General features: G+C 38.3%; 1 protein-coding gene across 17 annotated transcripts in view; it reads left to right on the forward strand.

The window, feature by feature from the left end:
• The window catches only part of SYNJ1 (synaptojanin 1), an 86,194-nt gene that overhangs the window by 51,383 nt on the left and 17,879 nt on the right, over positions 1-16,932 (forward strand). For all 17 annotated transcript variants that reach the window (XM_082395033.1, XM_082395035.1, XM_082395038.1 and 14 more), the window contains 8 exons: positions 3,501-3,641; positions 5,139-5,331; positions 5,582-5,740; positions 6,617-6,773; positions 7,388-7,505; positions 7,605-7,820; positions 10,699-10,777; positions 14,179-14,341. In XM_082395033.1, the coding sequence (XP_082251159.1) occupies positions 3,501-3,641; positions 5,139-5,331; positions 5,582-5,740; positions 6,617-6,773; positions 7,388-7,505; positions 7,605-7,820; positions 10,699-10,777; positions 14,179-14,341 (1,226 nt within the window). The remainder of the gene's footprint in view (positions 1-3,500; positions 3,642-5,138; positions 5,332-5,581; positions 5,741-6,616; positions 6,774-7,387; positions 7,506-7,604; positions 7,821-10,698; positions 10,778-14,178; positions 14,342-16,932) is intronic.

Raw genomic sequence — 16,932 nt, forward strand, 5'->3', positions numbered from 1 at the left:
AACATTGGTCTATCTTTTACCCTTGCATGATTTTGAAACATCATGTGTTGGTCATTTGGAACATATTAGTTCACTGAGTTATGTAGATCTTCCAAATTTTGACACATTTCATTATACAATATTAAACATTATATTGGTTAATTTCATCACTCATCAGCAAATTCTTCAAGTATGTGGAAGCTGTCAAGATCAGAGTAGCAGATACAGGTTTATCAAGATTCTCATTTTTGCTTGAAAACATAAATTTTATCATTGGAAAGAGATGCTCGTTTTTTTTCCCTTGAAAACACAGACTTGGCTGAAAAACTGTTTGCCAAATAATCTAAATCTGAATAACCATAGTCTGTCACTCGTTCTTTCTTATATTCTATGAAAAAAGGGGCATTTCAACTCTGAACTGAAACTATCAGGTGCTTTTCTCTGAAACAACCATGGTGTATGCATTCAGTATGCAGCAGAAGTGCTTGATGTGTATTGCCCATTCATCACACAGAATACTATAAAGATGGGACTCAAGGATTGAGCTTTGACAGAATTAATAATGTTTACTGCTTCATCAGGATATTCTTAGGTGAAATGGCATTTTTTTAAACTGTGAGCTCATGGGGGTAAAGATTATAAGGAATACTAGTACAGTTTGGTGCCTGGATTCCTGCTAAGACATCAGCACTTCTACTTATTGTTTTTGCACCATCATGCAAATGTCAATGCAGTGAAAAAGACAATCTCTTAGCGATAGTAGGGAGACAGTTTCGACCTCATGGGTTTTAGGGATCCCCAGGGATGTTCCCTGACCAAGCAGAGAACTGATGTTCTGAAGTGTTATTACAAATACAGATTATTTTAGTGAAATTGAAAGCTTAAGTGTTGTATTTTAAGAAATGATGCTTGCTTTAAAAGTTGAGTAGTTGCCCATCTTTTGTGACTTTTTTTTTTTTTTTAAAGAATCTTTTTCTTTTTTTAACTTTATTTATTTATTTATTTTATTTTTGGCTGCGTTGGGTCTTTGTTGCTGAGCACGGGCTTTCCTCTAGTTGCGGCGAGCGGGGGCTACTCTTCGTTGCGGTGCGTGGGCTTCTCATCACGGTGGCTTCTCTTGTTGCGGAGCACGGGCTCTAGGCGTGCAGGCTTCAGTAGTTGTGGCTCGCGGGCTATAGAGCGCAGTCTCAGTAGTTGCGGTGCACGGGCCTAGTTGCTCCACGGCATGTGGGATCTTCCCAGACCAGGGCTCGAACCCGTGTCCCCTGCATTGGCAGGCGGATTCTTAACCCACTGTGCCACCAGGAAAGTCCTCTTTTGTGACTTTTTAAAAAAGATTTTCAGAATAAAATTATGGGCTGAAATAGTATGGTATAGTCATCAGTCTTGAAAATGACAACTTTCTTCTTAGCTGAAGTGAATAACAGTTTATACAGGGAAGTAGAGAAGAATTCCGACTTCATTCATTTTGCTGTTTGACTCTTCCCTGAAAATACAGATTCAGGTCTTAGAACATATTCTTAGGGCTCCCAGTACCAAACACATTGTTCAGTTGTTGGTCTAAGTAGAGATTAATCAAATTATTCTTTAATGAAAATGGTGATTATTCATTCATATATTTAACCAGTATCTACAGAGCACCTACCCTAAGTGCTAAAGATACATCAATGAATAAAACAGACAAATATCCCTACCTGTGTGGACCTTCTTTTCTAGTGGAGGAGACAGACAATAAACAACTCGAATAAGTAAGTTATATAGCATGTTAGAAGACGGTAAGTGCAACCGAAAGTAGATAGATAGAGGTCAGGGGATCAGGCATGTGGAGGTGGGGAGGTGTGTGTGGTTTGGAATGGAGTGATCAGGGTTCATTGAGAGAGCTGAAGAAAGGGATGAAAGCTGTCGTTCTGTTTTCAGAATCCAGGTCTTAGTGGTGGGGTTAGTAGGGAATCCGTGCTCTGAATTTGTATTTTGGAGGCAGTATGGCATAGTGTTAGATAGATTAGATGTGTGGATGTGAGGTCGTATTCTGGCTTACCGTTTATCGTTTGTATGACCTGGAACTACGAGAAGACTGTTTTTGCTCGCCATTGGAGGTTCTTGGGCACAAACTCAATACTCTGAAAATGTATAAAGAGAAAGACTCCAGCATTTTTGCTACCTTCTTTATACAAACTGTGTTTCAGAGTAACTGAATAGTTGATAAGAGAGAAGTTGTTTATAGAAGAATTCCAACTTATTACAAATGCCCATGCAATGCTGAAATTATGAAGCCAACGTGTTGTAACCCCTAATGAAATAATGGATCTAGGCAATGATCATCAGTCGATGTTAAAACCTTAGAAGAAGGATCAGTGGAGGAACTTTTTATTACAACGAGTCAATTGTCACGGTCCTAACAGCCTATCAGGTGTAATATCACAGAGATTAGTTCCTGCTATGATGCAAGGGTGACTATACCACCTGTGAGGTTATTTTTGCCAAAACAAATCAATAAAATTGAATGTTTCTCAATCAAGCTTCTAGAGTAACCAGTTTAAAACAAACCTGACAGAGGGACAAGGTACCATGAAGACACATCAGACAAATCCAGACTGTTAAACATTTTACAGACAAATAGCCCAGCTTCTTAAAAAATCAATAGCGTTAAAAAGAGGGTCGAGTGAGCTGAGAGACTGCTAAAGATTAATAGAGATTAAGAGACAAGCAAATGCAATGTGTGGACCTTATTTGGACCCTGTTTTAAAGAAACCAACTGTAAGAAGAGTTTTTTTTTAGATAATCAGGGAAATTTAAATATGAACTGAGTATTAGATGATATTAAGGAATCGTTAATATTTGAGTGTGATAACAACATTGTGACTACGCAAAAATGAAAATGTCCTGTTGCATTAGAGGTGCATACCAAAGTGTTTCTGGGTGAAATGGCCTATGTCTCAGATTTGGGTTAAAATATTCCAGGTTTAAAAAAAGGGGAGAGGGTATGGAAGAAGAATGATTGGCAAAATGTTGATAATTGTTGAAGCTGGATAATGGGTATATGGTGGTTTATTTTATGATTATCTCTTTTTTGTGGATGTTTAAAATTTTCCATAATAAGTTTTTTTAAAGATATTATAACCCATAAAAATAAGAAAAGGTGGCGGGGAATGTATCTGGAAGCATGTTCTTCTCTGTTATCCCAGTGAATACTAAGGAAAAAATAAAGTGTGCAAGCTTGAGATTACTCACATGGTGAGCACTCATTTAATCAGTAAGCTCATATTTTCTTTGTAAGGGAGTAATAGGATAGACTTTGAAGTGTGGGTGTTCTTTTGGCTAAATTTTGGGTTTTCCTTTTTAAAGGAAACAAACAAAAAAGCCCAGCCTGCATAAAGACTTCACTGTTGGTGTGGATTTCGTGATGTCATAGTTTTATTAAATGTGGGCATATAAAGGTATAATTGACAACTGTCTTATAAAACAGGCTATATTACTGTCACCATCTTTTTGAAGATTCCCTTTTTAATATTTTCTGGTAGCACAACAAATCAGAAGCTCTGGGCCGTGGAACTTCAGAAGACCATCTCCAGAGACAACAAGTATGTGCTGCTAGCCTCCGAGCAGTTGGTGGGCGTCTGTCTATTTGTTTTTATCAGACCACAGCATGCTCCGTTCATCAGGTCAGTAAACAGATCTCTCTCCTAAGGCTACTTCCTAACATCAGATAATAAAAAGGCCTGGCGTGTTTGTGGCTTCAGAGAAACACTTGTTCATGGTTCTTGTTTTTAAATGTGCTTTTTTTTTTTAATTGAAATATAGTTGATTTACAATGTTGTGTTAGTTTCAGGTGTACAGCAAAGTGATTCAGTTATACATTTGTATATATATCTATTCTTTTACAGATTCTTTTCCCTAATAGGTTGTTACAAAATATTGAGTATAGTCTCCTGAACTATACAGTAGGTCCTTGTTGGTTATGTTTTATTTTATTTTATTATTAAAAAAAATTTTTATTGGGGTATAATTTGCAATGTTGTGTTAGTTTCAGGTGTACAGAAAAGTGAATCAGTTATACATATATACATATATCCACTCTTTTTTAGCTTCTTTTCCCATATAGGCCATTACAGAGTATTGAGTAGAGCTCCCTGTGCTATACACTAGGCCCTTATTAGTTATCTATTTTATATATAGTAGTGTGTATATGTTAATCCCAGACTCTTAATTTATCCCTCCCACTACCCCCCTTCTCCTTTGGTGACCATAAATTTGTGTTCTGTGTCTGTGGGTCTATTTCTGTTTTGTAAATAAGTTCATTTGCTTATAAGTGATATGGTATTTGTCTTTCTCTGACTTCTTTCACTTAGTATGACAATCTCTAGGTCTATTCATGTTGCCACAAATGGCATTATTTCATTCTTTTTTGTGGCTGAGTAGTATTCCATTGTATACATATATACCACATCTTCTTTTCTTTTTTTTTTTTTATTTATAAAGTAGTACTTACTCTTTTTTTTTTAACTTTTCTGAAGATTTAAATTTATTTATTTAAAATTTATTTATTTATTTATTTATTTATTTATTTATTTATTTATGGCTGCGTTGGGTCTTTGTTGAGGTGCACGGGCTTCTCATTGTGGTGGCTTCTCTTGTTGCGGAGCACAGGCGCATGGGCTTCAGTAGTTGTGGCACGCAGGCTCAGTAGTTGTGGCATACAAGCTTAGTTGCTCTGCGGCATGTGAGATCTTCCCGGACCAGGTCTCGAACCCGTGTCCCCTGCATTGGCAGGCGGATTCTTAACCCCTGCGCCACCAGGGAAGTCCCTGTACCACATCTTCTTTATCCATTCATCTGTGGATGGACATTTAGGTTGCTTCCATATCTTGGCTATTGTAAATAGTGCTGCAATGAACATTGGGGTGCATGTGTCTTTTAGAACTATAGTTTTCTCCCAATATATGCCCAGGAGTGGGATCCCTGGATCATATGGTAACTCTATTTAAATGTGTTCTTGAGTAAAGAATCACTAATAGTTTCACTGTACTCTTTCACAGGCTTGCCCTCTAAGTGCCCCACAATGTGTAATGTTATAATTATGTAACAGGCATTCCTATTTTCTTATGCACATGGAACTTTTGGAATTTCTGATCTTTGATTTAGAATTCTTCCTTTTAAAGGGATGTTGCAGTTGATACTGTGAAGACTGGAATGGGAGGTGCAACTGGAAATAAGGGAGCGGTCGCAATACGAATGCTGTTCCACACCACAAGCCTCTGCTTCGTCTGCAGCCACTTTGCTGCAGGACAATCGCAAGTGAAAGAACGAAATGAAGATTTTGTGGAAATAGCACGGAAGTTGAGTTTTCCAATGGTAAATTCTTGCTGCTTGTTTTTGAAGAGGAAGCTTTGAAATGTGTTTCAGTTTACCCCAAATTCTGTATCAGTTTTTGAAAATTTAAGATAGTTCCTAGAAATGTCAGCAGTGTTCACCTAAATATTAGATACTTCATGTGTAATTACTGTGGGGTTAAATAAATCGGGCATGGCAGGGGTGAGGCAAAGAAAAAGTTGTAAAACATTTTTTTAATTGATTGTTTAAAATTCTCTCTCTTTGCTTCCAGGGAAGGATGCTGTTCTCCCATGACTACGTATTTTGGTGTGGTGATTTCAACTACCGAATCGATCTTCCTAATGAAGAAGTGAAAGAGCTCATAAGACAGCAAAATTGGGATTCTCTTATAGCAGGAGATCAGCTTATCAACCAGAAAAATGCTGGACAGGTAGATACATACTTAAAATACTTGCATTGGGAAGAAGGGGACCTTTGATTATGAAAACATACTTTCCTTAAAGTGTTACTTTTTTTTTTTTTTTTAACCTCTTGGAGTCTCTTTATACTTAGTAAATATATATCTGTAGTTTAACAGATAGAAAATTGCCTTCTCTTTTAAAAAAAGAAAAGGAAATGAAAACTCATAATAATTTACAGGAGGAAAAATACATTGTGTCTCCATAAGATTCACGTTCAAGTAGAAGAATATGCATTTTTTCTTTCAGTAATACCGAATTTAGAATCTTACTTGTCAGGGCTAGAGCTTTTTGGCTTTAAGATCCTATGGTAATTTGCTTTATTTTGATGTTGTTGTTTCTCATATCATCTGCCTTTTTGAGACTTAGTTCTAAAAACTTGTGACCACAAAAGTTGGAAGAATTTATTTAGAAAAAATTTTTTTAAGAAGAGGTGATTGAAGGCACTTGATATGGTATCTTTCTGGTCATCAGACTTAAATTCTGATGGATACCATGTAACCTTCTTAGGCCCCAATTCCTCATTTGAGAATAAGACATCAAACTATTTGATTTCCAAAATCCCATACAGTTCTAAATGTGTCATGTAGCTCAAAAGTCTGGTGGAATTCCATTGTTCACGTTTTTGTACTTGGCTTAATCAAATGTCAAACAAGTGGCATGATAAAGCCCACGTCTTGGGTTATTTTTTCTTAAGCTCTGTTCCATTCAGTTAGAAGTGTTCATCAGAGGCACATAGATTTCATGAGTCTCCAGCGCATAATAGACATTTAATGCATGGCTGCCTGAATGAAAACAGAACGTTTTTGCCTTTTCGAATAACTTAACTTTATGTATGTTTATTTTAGATTTTTAGAGGATTTTTAGAAGGAAAAGTGACCTTTGCTCCAACATATAAATATGATTTGTTTTCTGATGACTACGACACCAGTGAAAAGTGCCGCACCCCTGCATGGACAGACCGTGTCCTCTGGAGAAGAAGGAAATGGCCTTTTGATAGATCAGGTTGGGAAAGTTGGGAAATGGACTTCTTCATTTAAATGAGCTAGTGCAAATTTTACAAGGAAGAAGGGGATGATATAAATATCAAATAAGGCGAGGAGGACTACTTTTTTTTTTTCAACACAGGTTATCTAGAATAAAATAAATTCAATTTAAATATAAAACTTAAAAAAAATTCTCAGACCTGCTTGTAATACTTTAATTTTTCAGTCTATTTTCTTTCAGTGATGTAGTGTCATACAAAGAGAAGCAGGGAAACATTTTTACGGAATTGTCAACTGAATGCTAATTAAGATTTCTAATTTGAATAACTCAAGTGGTTTGCAGATATTTTGAACTGCTACTTGTCTGTTCGATTATTTTTGAAACACTATCTGGTCACAGGCCTTTAAGTAGCCTCAGAGTAAAGGCTCATCTTAATTTTAACTAAGTAAAGCATAACATGATAACCTCACCAAGAAACCTTTTTAACTTAACGGTGTCTAGGCTTCCTGCCTGTTAGCAAGTGTGTCTGGCTTCGCAGCCTCAGACAACTGAAGCCAGTGAAATGAAGGAGCGCCACATGATCGGTCGTGCTCAGGTGGCTTCTCTTATGTTTTGTTTTATTCTGACTGCAGCTGAAGATTTAGATCTCCTAAATGCTAGTTTTCAAGATGGAAGCAAAATCCTCTACACGTGGACTCCTGGCACTTTGCTGCACTACGGAAGGGCCGAGCTGAAGACTTCTGACCATAGGTTTAAACAGTCTCTGTATTCCTAATCGTGCTTGAAATTTATTTGAAATGCATCCTTCCTTAAACGTTCCTAACACATCTTCCTTCCTTTATGCCTAAGGCCTGTCGTTGCCCTGATTGATATCGATATATTTGAAGTGGAAGCTGAAGAGAGGCAAAGCATTTATAAAGAAGTAATTGCCGTTCAGGGTCCACCAGATGGTACGGTGTTGGTCTCAATCAAAAGTTCTCTACCAGAAAATAATTTTTTCGATGATGCTTTGATTGATGAACTTCTGCAACAGTTTACAAATTTTGGTGAAGTTATACTCATAAGGTAAGTAAAATATTTATTGTCCAAAAGCAGCTCATGATTTGTAAATAATATTTTCTGTGTTAGAAATCACTTTATTTAGTATTTGAATAGCATATGAGTATTTGTATTTCCGAACTAAAGGCGAATCATACTATAGAAATATTATTCAAAGAGCTCATAGGTTTTGAAACTGGACTTGCTACTTAGAAAGTTTAAAGTTGAGTAGTAAAAATTTATATGAACAATTGACAAGAACAGGTACACGTTTAGATGTGTTCTCTCAAGATTCCTATACGCTATAACATGTAAGCCCTATGGAAGAATGAACATGTGATTGCTATTTCATTTTTTTAAGGAGTGATAGGAGTAAAGCGGAGTGACTTTTCTGCCCTCGGTTTAAGAAATTTGATGTTTTCTGTAATTTTAAGTCGTTTAATTTCCATCTGGTGGAGGAGCAGCCCTGCCAGGTGAATAGTCAGGAGTCGTTCTTTCCCGTCTTGGTTTCCATCACTGACTTAACCATCTGCCTTTTGCAGAACCAGATGCCTCTTGTGTGGTTTAAAAAAACGGTCTATTCCAAATGCCCAGCAATCTTGAGAGACTGAATAACATGTATTGAATTCCATAGGGAAGAGGTACTATCAAATTCCTTTCTGTGGTGTTCATCTGTTCATTTAGGGATGTTTTATAGCTATTTAGTGGGCAAATCTCTATATTAGGTGCTGTGGCAGAGCAGAGGACAAATGGAAGACCCAATTCCTGTTTGGAATCTAGTCAAGATCAGCATGTGTGTAATGGCTTTCTTAGATGCTAAACAGAATACTCCACAGAATGAAGATGGGATAGTTTCTTCTGGAGTGAGAAGCATGCCTCGGAAACCTTACTCCCCTTTCTGAGAGTAAACGGGCAAATAAGAGGAAATTGTATTTAGACTTAACCTGAAATCGTTTGACAAAGATCTACCCCAAAGGTTTAAAATGAAACAAAAAATGTCTAGAGACCTTAAGACTCTAGCAAGTACATGGTGAAATCTCCAGATGACAGGAAGCTTTGCCAAGCGCAGAAATGCCAAACCACCGGGAGCATCACACGGACTGCGTGAGTGGGCAGCACAGTGGCAGATAAGTGTCCTCTTGAGCAAGTTAAAATACTGCACTGGGCTGGACAGAACCCAGAGTGTGCATAAGGGACGAAAGACTGATGCAGGAAAAGGACCTGTCTGCCTTTATCCTAGTCTCTAAAGAACTTGGTGTTAAATTAGAGCTGAAAACTTTCCCCAAAATGCTTCTTATCATTGGAAAAAGCATCGGTAACAAAACAAGGCATTATCCTAGCATTATAAACCCGTGCCGTGCCTCCTCACCTGGAATATTCTGGTTGTTACACCTTAGACAACCAAGTTAGAGTAGAAAAAGCAGACGATGAAAGTAAACAAGGACGGGACCACTGTCACTGGTAGGCTAAACGGATCATCACCTTTTGCTCTGGAATGAGGCAACCATTAGGGAATGAGTGAAGTCTTTATATGTAAGTACGAGAGCCCCTGGAAATGTAGATGGGGCAAATTTAGATACTTATATCAATTGGGGGAAAAGTCTAGAAGCTTTTATCCTCGTGAGTGAAAAAAAGGAAGAAAATATAGCTTCTAAAAGGTCCTACATAAATCCATGGATATCAGAACCAGAATCTCTTGTTAAAGTTCAAAATGTATAGGGGGCACATTGCCAGGTAAGGATAGGACCAAGAAATTAGCCCTGCCACATGGCCACAAACACTTTGGTACCACTGTCAGAGAACAAATAGGGTTTGGCGTGGGGGAGAGTGGTGCAGCGTAAATGCAGCCTTTTGATAGTGATTAAAACCTTTGGAGGACGGATCTGGTCCATTGCCAACGATTTGAAAAAGATCCCCTTCATAGTCTTTAGGTAGGAATGATGTCCCTGTGTCTTTCAAATGACAGCATCCTGCAATTTAGTAACTTTATGCCAAAGAAATTGAGTCTCTTACCTATGTTTTGTGTGTATGTGGGTATGTACGCATGTACATGTTTTACTGTCTCTCATCTGAAAAATCTGCAAGGATTTCTGAACTTGATTTATACAGTTGGGAGTAGTTCAACTGGTAAAATTGTTTCTGTAAATAAGACTGATAATGTTATAATTTGGTTTTTTTTTTTTCATGATAACATTATTACGTATCAGTGACCATCTCCTTCAGAGCTTGTTCCAGTGTCCTTTTTATTTTTCCTTTTGGGGGTTTCTTATTTCAAAACTATAAACTTAGAATTATAGCACAGGCCTTTGAAGTCTCAAGAGAGTTAAATGGCTGTCATTGAATAAAAACAAGGACCATAATCTAAGGCTCCTTGGGGCCAGTCTGATTGATTGACTGATATCAATTTTTTTTTTTTTTTTTTTTTTTTTGTGACAACTCCCTGTCTTCTTTCTTGGTCAAAGGGAATTTGCTTCAGGAAGGTCACTGAGACAGTGAAAATACATAATACTGGACTACAGGGTCAGGAGACTTGGGTCCTAGCCCTGTATTTTATTCTCGTAGGGTCACTTTGAACAAGCCACTTCACCTCTGGCCCTTTTTCTCCTTGTCCATGAGATGAAGGGTTGGATTATCAGGGGTCACAATTTGAGGTCCAACGGTCCATTTCTTCTGGCAGGCTGTTTTATTAAAAGAGTATTTGAAAGAAATTTGAATTTGAATGCTTTTAGGGAAAGAGTGCCCTCTCCAGGTCACCGCTGGCCCTGCTGCTCTCCCTCTTACATTTTTACTTCCTGGCCTCTATAAGCCCTTGTTAATCAATAATCATTGGACTAGTCATTGGGCTAGTTATACCCTAGGTATTAATTATGTTTTTTTTTATTGTTTGTTTTTCCCTTCCTTAAAGATTTGTAGAAGATAAAATGTGGGTTACATTTTTGGAGGGAAGCTCTGCCTTGAGTGTTCTGAGCCTGAATGGTAAAGAGGTAAGGTAGCGTTTGTTGAGTCTAAACCATTCTGTAATTAAGTGTCTGAAGATTGTATTTTTAGAGACATGCAGCAAATTATCTAAATGGATTTCCAGTTCAGGAGGATAAAAGACCTAGTGTTGTGCTTTAATATTTTATTTAGACTAGATTTCAGACTAATTTAGGATAATTTTGGTCCCTCCCTAGAGATGTTAATCATTGATATAGACTAAGAAGAAAACGTGTTTACTACCAAATTTTATTTTACTATATTTTCTTATATAAAACTTTCAAATTTTTAATTGGAATAGATATTCTGGCTCATCTATATAGTAGAACAGATTTCTAACAAATGGAAGGAAATGCTTTATTTACAAGAAAACAAAGGAGGAATGTGCTCATTATTCCAAGGAACTTGTTTTATTGGCTTGGAGTGTGGTACCCAGGTCCCTTTTTCAAGCGTAGGTAAAATAATTCCCATAGATAACAAATCCATCCCATTGAGGCATTTTAGAAATTTGTAATTAGTGGAGATATTCCTAACCTGCAATTTGAAATGTCATTGATTGGGGGAAACTTACATCAATGTCCTGGAATAGTTTTACTCCTGTAAAGTGCTCTGTCTATTAGTTTTTTCTGAATGCTTTTAGACAAATCCTATATATCTAAGTATATGGTCACTTGATAGGATGGACTAAAATCCAGGCCTAATTTCTCCAACAGCAGGCAATGCGGTAAAGATTTACCTGAGCTTCCTCTTCTGTTACATAACTTCCACTTCCTTGGAGAAAAAGATTTCCATGTGTATATTGCTTTTGAAATAGATTTTGTAAGGTTTTGCTTGTTTTTCCCAAATGCATTAGTAATACACTCATGCAAAAGTAAATTAAGAAACACAGAAAAGTATGAAGAAATAATAAAGACCACTTGTGGTCCTACCATTATAAAATAATTTTTCTTAACCTTCACATACGCATATATATATATTAAAACAAATGGGATTACATATACATGTACATATATATTAACAAAAATGAGATATACATATCATGGACATCTTTCTATATGAATGAATATGTCATTTTTAATGACTGCATTAATTTTATTATGTGGCTAAATATATAAATTTATTTAACCAAACTCCTATTAATAGACATCTAGGTTGTTTCCAACTTTTAATTACTAAAACCAACATTCCAGGGAACCCCTGTGTACACTCTAACTTTGCATGCTTATCCTATTATTCCTTAGGATAAATTCTTAAATGTAAATTTGCTACGACAAAGATACTAACATATTAAATGTTGATACTGGTTGGCTAACTGCTCTTCAGAAGGAATGTATCTAGTTGTATTACGCCTCCGATTACCTAATATCCAACATTCTAATCAGTGTTGGATGTTTTTTAACTTTGACAGTCTGAAAAACTAGAAGTAGTATGTCACTTCTGTGTTAAGATTTTGATTGCTAGCTCTTTTCATTTATTGGTCATTTTGTACTTCTCTGGCGAGCTGTCTGTGACCTTAGCTCATTTTTCCCCTGGTGTATTCATTCATCTTTTGAAGCTCCCTTGATGTTAATCCCTTTTCATAATATGCTGCAGATATTCTTCCCAGTTTGCCTTATGACTTTGTTGTGTCTTCACCATATGGAAATTACTGATCTTTAAATTTAGTTCTACCTTTGATATCTTAAAAAGTCCTTCCTTCTCCCATGGTGCTGTAAATATTTAAGAGCGGCTCTCAATTTGGCATTCTTTGTCAGCTCTTATTCCCTTTCTGAATATTTCTTTTGTCTTTCCCCTGATAATTCGCCTTGTTTGGTGTTTTCCTCCCTTCTTTTCAGCTCTGTTCCTCACCCTCAAGTCTAGTCATGTATGTTACGCTCTCTTAGAAAGGACCCACCCGTAGCTCCCTTAAAAGATTTTCAAAATTCTGAAAAAATAATGTTTTTGGAAAGTGCATAATAATGTTTGATTTATCCTTTTGAAAGTTAGACATTTCCAAACCTCTAGCCTATCTTTGTTAGTACCACTGTTTCAGCCCGAAATCTTCTAGACGCAAGTAGGTCAATAGGAACACTTCCGATCCAGAGGAGAATCTGGAGAAAGTACACAGCGTAAGCAGGGCAAACCTAAAGGATGACCTTCTTGAGCGTTTTCTTTTCTGTCGTCTAAATTTCTTTCTTTTCATTTGGCTCTGATCTCTGCCAAGTGGATATTCTTGATGAAGTGCCTCTTAAATGGCCATTATAGTGACTGAGGCTTAAGAATACTTGTTGGTATTCTTTGGTGAATATATAAAGAATGCTGTTGACTTTAAAAAGTAACAAATGGCATATGAAGCCTGTTGCCAAGTTCTGAAATTTAATTGATTTGGTCTAATAAGTGGGTAACGAATTATTAATTCTTAGGACTCTGACTTCAAAGCTCAGGGTGGACACTAAATTCCTATTAAACACGGCTGTGCTGTTGAGGCCAGCAGCTTTCAACCTCTCCAGCCTATGCCTTCAAAGAACTCTAATGTCAATAGCACGTAAGGAAAGTATTTTTTTTAATACATCCACAGGACAGTGGAACTTGATTATAATATGTTGGTTGTTTTAGATTACACTTTTGTCTAAAAGCTTCTCAGATTTATAGGAAAGGCAGGGTGCCAGTTTCACAGATACCAGTCTTTGTGTTTTCAGAATGATTAACTTTTGTTGAAGATTTAAAATGGTCTTAAATTCTCTCAATATTCTTCTGACATTTGAAATGCTGAAACTACTTTGACAATATAGCACCTTTCAAGACCATTATACCAAGTTAGGAAGGTCCAAATGAACAGGGAAAGTATTTTAAGGATTTTCTACTGTCCTTTCTTTAGTTGTCTCATGTAGGAACAATTATTTAATCTGTGAATCAAAATCATAGGAAGTATAAAATTATGTAGTAGAGTTGTCAGTGAATTTATATCTGGCCAGGGAAAGATACTTACTGCAGCAAAGGAAACTTAAATCTGTGTGCATCCTAAGAAAGAAGACCTGAGATTTAGCAACACAGGCTTTTAAAGGGAGGATTGGGGACATTTGAAACTAGTTAAGGGAATTCCCAGGTTAGGACTCCGCGCTTCCACTGCAGGGGGTCCGGGTTCCATCCCTGGTCGGGGAACTAAGATCCCGCCAGCCGTGTGGAGCGGCCAAAAAAAAACCCCCAAAACTCAAAACCAAAACCCAAACCAAACCAAAACCCAAACCAAAACAAAACAAAACAAAAAATCAGTTAAAAATACAGTCTATGTGAAATGATTATGTTGAATTGAGTCTAGCTGAATTAAGCCTATACTGTTGTTGTAGTATGACTGAGGCAGGCACTTTATTCCGAGATAGTGAATTTTCATGCAATGAATTTTTATTTTATATCTCTTTTACTCAACTAGTTATTGGGTCGGACTATAACTATTACTTTAAAGAGTCCAGACTGGATCAAAACTTTGGAAGAAGAAATGAGTTTAGAGAAAATCAGCGTCCCCTTGCCGTCCTCAACAAGCTCCACCCTGCTGGGTGAAGACGCGGAGGTCGCGGCCGACTTCGATATGGAAGGTCTGCTTGTTGAACACATTTACTGCTGTCCTTCAAGATGTTTCCTTCCCATCAGTAAAGTCTCAGTCTCCAAGTTTATCCTTCTCTTCCTTCTTGTAACACTGAGAGCAATATTAATGAGATTTTGTTTTGCATCGTATTGTGTGTCTTTTGCTTGTACCCAGACTTAAATGTATTTGCCATTCTGCCATGCAAAGGTCAAGACCTTTACAAATGTTAGTTTATGTCCTTGTGTCGTAAGAGCACAAAGTGGTATTTTTGGTGTGTGGTTTGGTCCCACTAATTGTAGTTAAGGTAGAAGAGTAGAAGCTCAATGTGCCGAAATGAGTTCAAAATAATTACTACAAAAGAAGATATATTGCTTTCTTTTTTTAAAATTTATTGAAGTATAGTTGACTTACAGTGTTGTATTAATTTCTACTGTACAGCAATGATTCAGTTATACACACACACACACACACACACACACACACACACACACACACACACATATATACATACATACATTCTTTTTCATATTCTTTTCCATTATGGTTTATCACGATATTGAATATAGTTCCCTGTGCTTTACAGTAGGACCTTGTTGTTTATCCATTCGACATATAATAGTTTGCATCTGCTAATCCCAAACTCCCAATCCATCCCTCCTCCACCCCCCTCCCCCTTGGCAACCACAAGTCTGTTCAAAAGAGGATATATTTCAAAGTAATTTTAAAAGATTCTCAAAGTGGCTAGGAACACGTGCATTTGTAACTGAACCCAGCCATATAAATGTAATCATTTCAAGTTTGGAGTTCGGGACAGATTATCTCGATATAGTAATTTCCTTAAATGTGATTAAGAAATGCATTTGCTTTTTCATGCTATATATCTGCTATATTATTTTAGCATATTTTCCATTAAAATGCATACCTTAGCTTATAAAATGACAGTGCATCATATTGCGATACCCTGTATGTCTAGATAATGCATTTAAGAGTTGAACACCTCAGAAGATCATCTCATTTTCACATTTCACTGTTCATTTGTTTACTTGGTCCACACGTTTATGTAGTGCCTTTCATGTGCCAGGTACATGCTAGGTGTTGGAAATTCAACAGATGTCATCCTTGGTCTCCCCATACTCACAGCTCAGTTGGTGTTACAAACAAGTAAGCAGGCAATTGTAATCACGTGACATCAATGCACTAGTGAACGATGCTGCAGTAGTTCATGGGGCAGCTGCCTGACCTAGAGTTGGGAAGTCGGGAGAGTTCTCCCAGAGAAACTGAAATTGAGAGTCTATAGATTAAAGAGGATAGAAAGGCGTGAACCAGGAAGAAGGAATGTGCAGAGACCTCAGGGGACAAAAAGGATCTAAGTAGACGATGCAAGTATGCTTGTGCAGGAGGAGTGGGTGGGGATGGGAGGTGGATTTGGTTTTGAATATGTTGAGTCTGAGGCGTCTGTAGGGTCCATCAGGCCCAGATGTAGGCTGTGGGTGTGTGGGCCTGGCGCTCAGCAGAGAGCTCTGGGCCCACCAGGCAGCTCTGATGACAGTTTAAGGCCATGCGTTTTTATTAGCTTGGCCAGGAGGATGAGATAGAGACGGGAGAGGACTGGTCCTGGGATCAAAAAGAAATGCAGACTTCAAGGACAGGCAGAAGAAGGCTGCCCATAAAAGGAAAATGAGAAGAAAGAACCAGAAATGTCAGAGAGCCAGGAGACTATAGCAGCTTAAAAATCAAGGAAGGAAAAGATAACAAGGGAGAGTGGTCTGTGGCAAGAAGGAGAAGTGAGCACCGCAGCCTGCCCTTTGGGTTTAGTCCCAGGGGAGGAAGCTGTCGGTGACATTCAGGAGAGTGATTTCAGTGGAGTGAAGAAGCCAGATGGTGGTAAATCGGGGTGTGGATGCAAGGCGAAGACGTGCAGAGAGTGTCTGTAGGCAACTCTTTACAGAAGTTTGGCTAAGGCGGGGGAAAGAGAGGGGAAGGCAGCTGCTCCAGGGAGTGTTATTTTGAAATGGGGACGCTTGGGAACACTTAGTGCTGATGGAAAGGGCTGACGCCACTGGGGAGGGGCAGGGCAGAATGAGCGGCAGAGCACGGTCCCTGGGAAGACGGGGGGTGGGCAGAACCCCACTGTCTCCATCCACAGATACCTGAGTGCCAACCACGGGGTTAGGCTCCAGTTGGGGGCCAGGTTGTTGAAGAGACGGGGTCCCATCATAAGACTTCCCTTTTCTCTGTGAAGTTTAAGCAGTGGGGCAACTCATGGTTTCAGGAGACTCGAGAAGGTTCAAGATAAAGCTCCTGAGAAGGGGTCAGAGAGAGAGCCAGCCAGGAAATTGTGGAATTACCAGGCAGCCCTGGGAGCCCAGCTGAGGCTGAAAACCACAGAGTTAACATGGCTTCAGTCATCGGGGCCACGTGGTTGTCTCTGGCTGCAGCACGCAGCAGCCCAGGTGCGCAGTTGTGGAGAGGTTAGACGGTGGAATTGACGCAGGCGCGATGGACGAGTAGTGCAGGAGGGGAACGGCCGAGGTGAGGAACCGGAGGATGTGAAGACGGTTGCAGAGACGCAAAATCAAAGGCCTGGATCCTGGTGAAGTC

This window comes from Balaenoptera borealis (assembly GCF_965194805.1).
Source record: "Balaenoptera borealis genome assembly, chromosome: 5".
Lineage (NCBI taxonomy): Eukaryota > Metazoa > Chordata > Mammalia > Artiodactyla > Balaenopteridae > Balaenoptera > Balaenoptera borealis.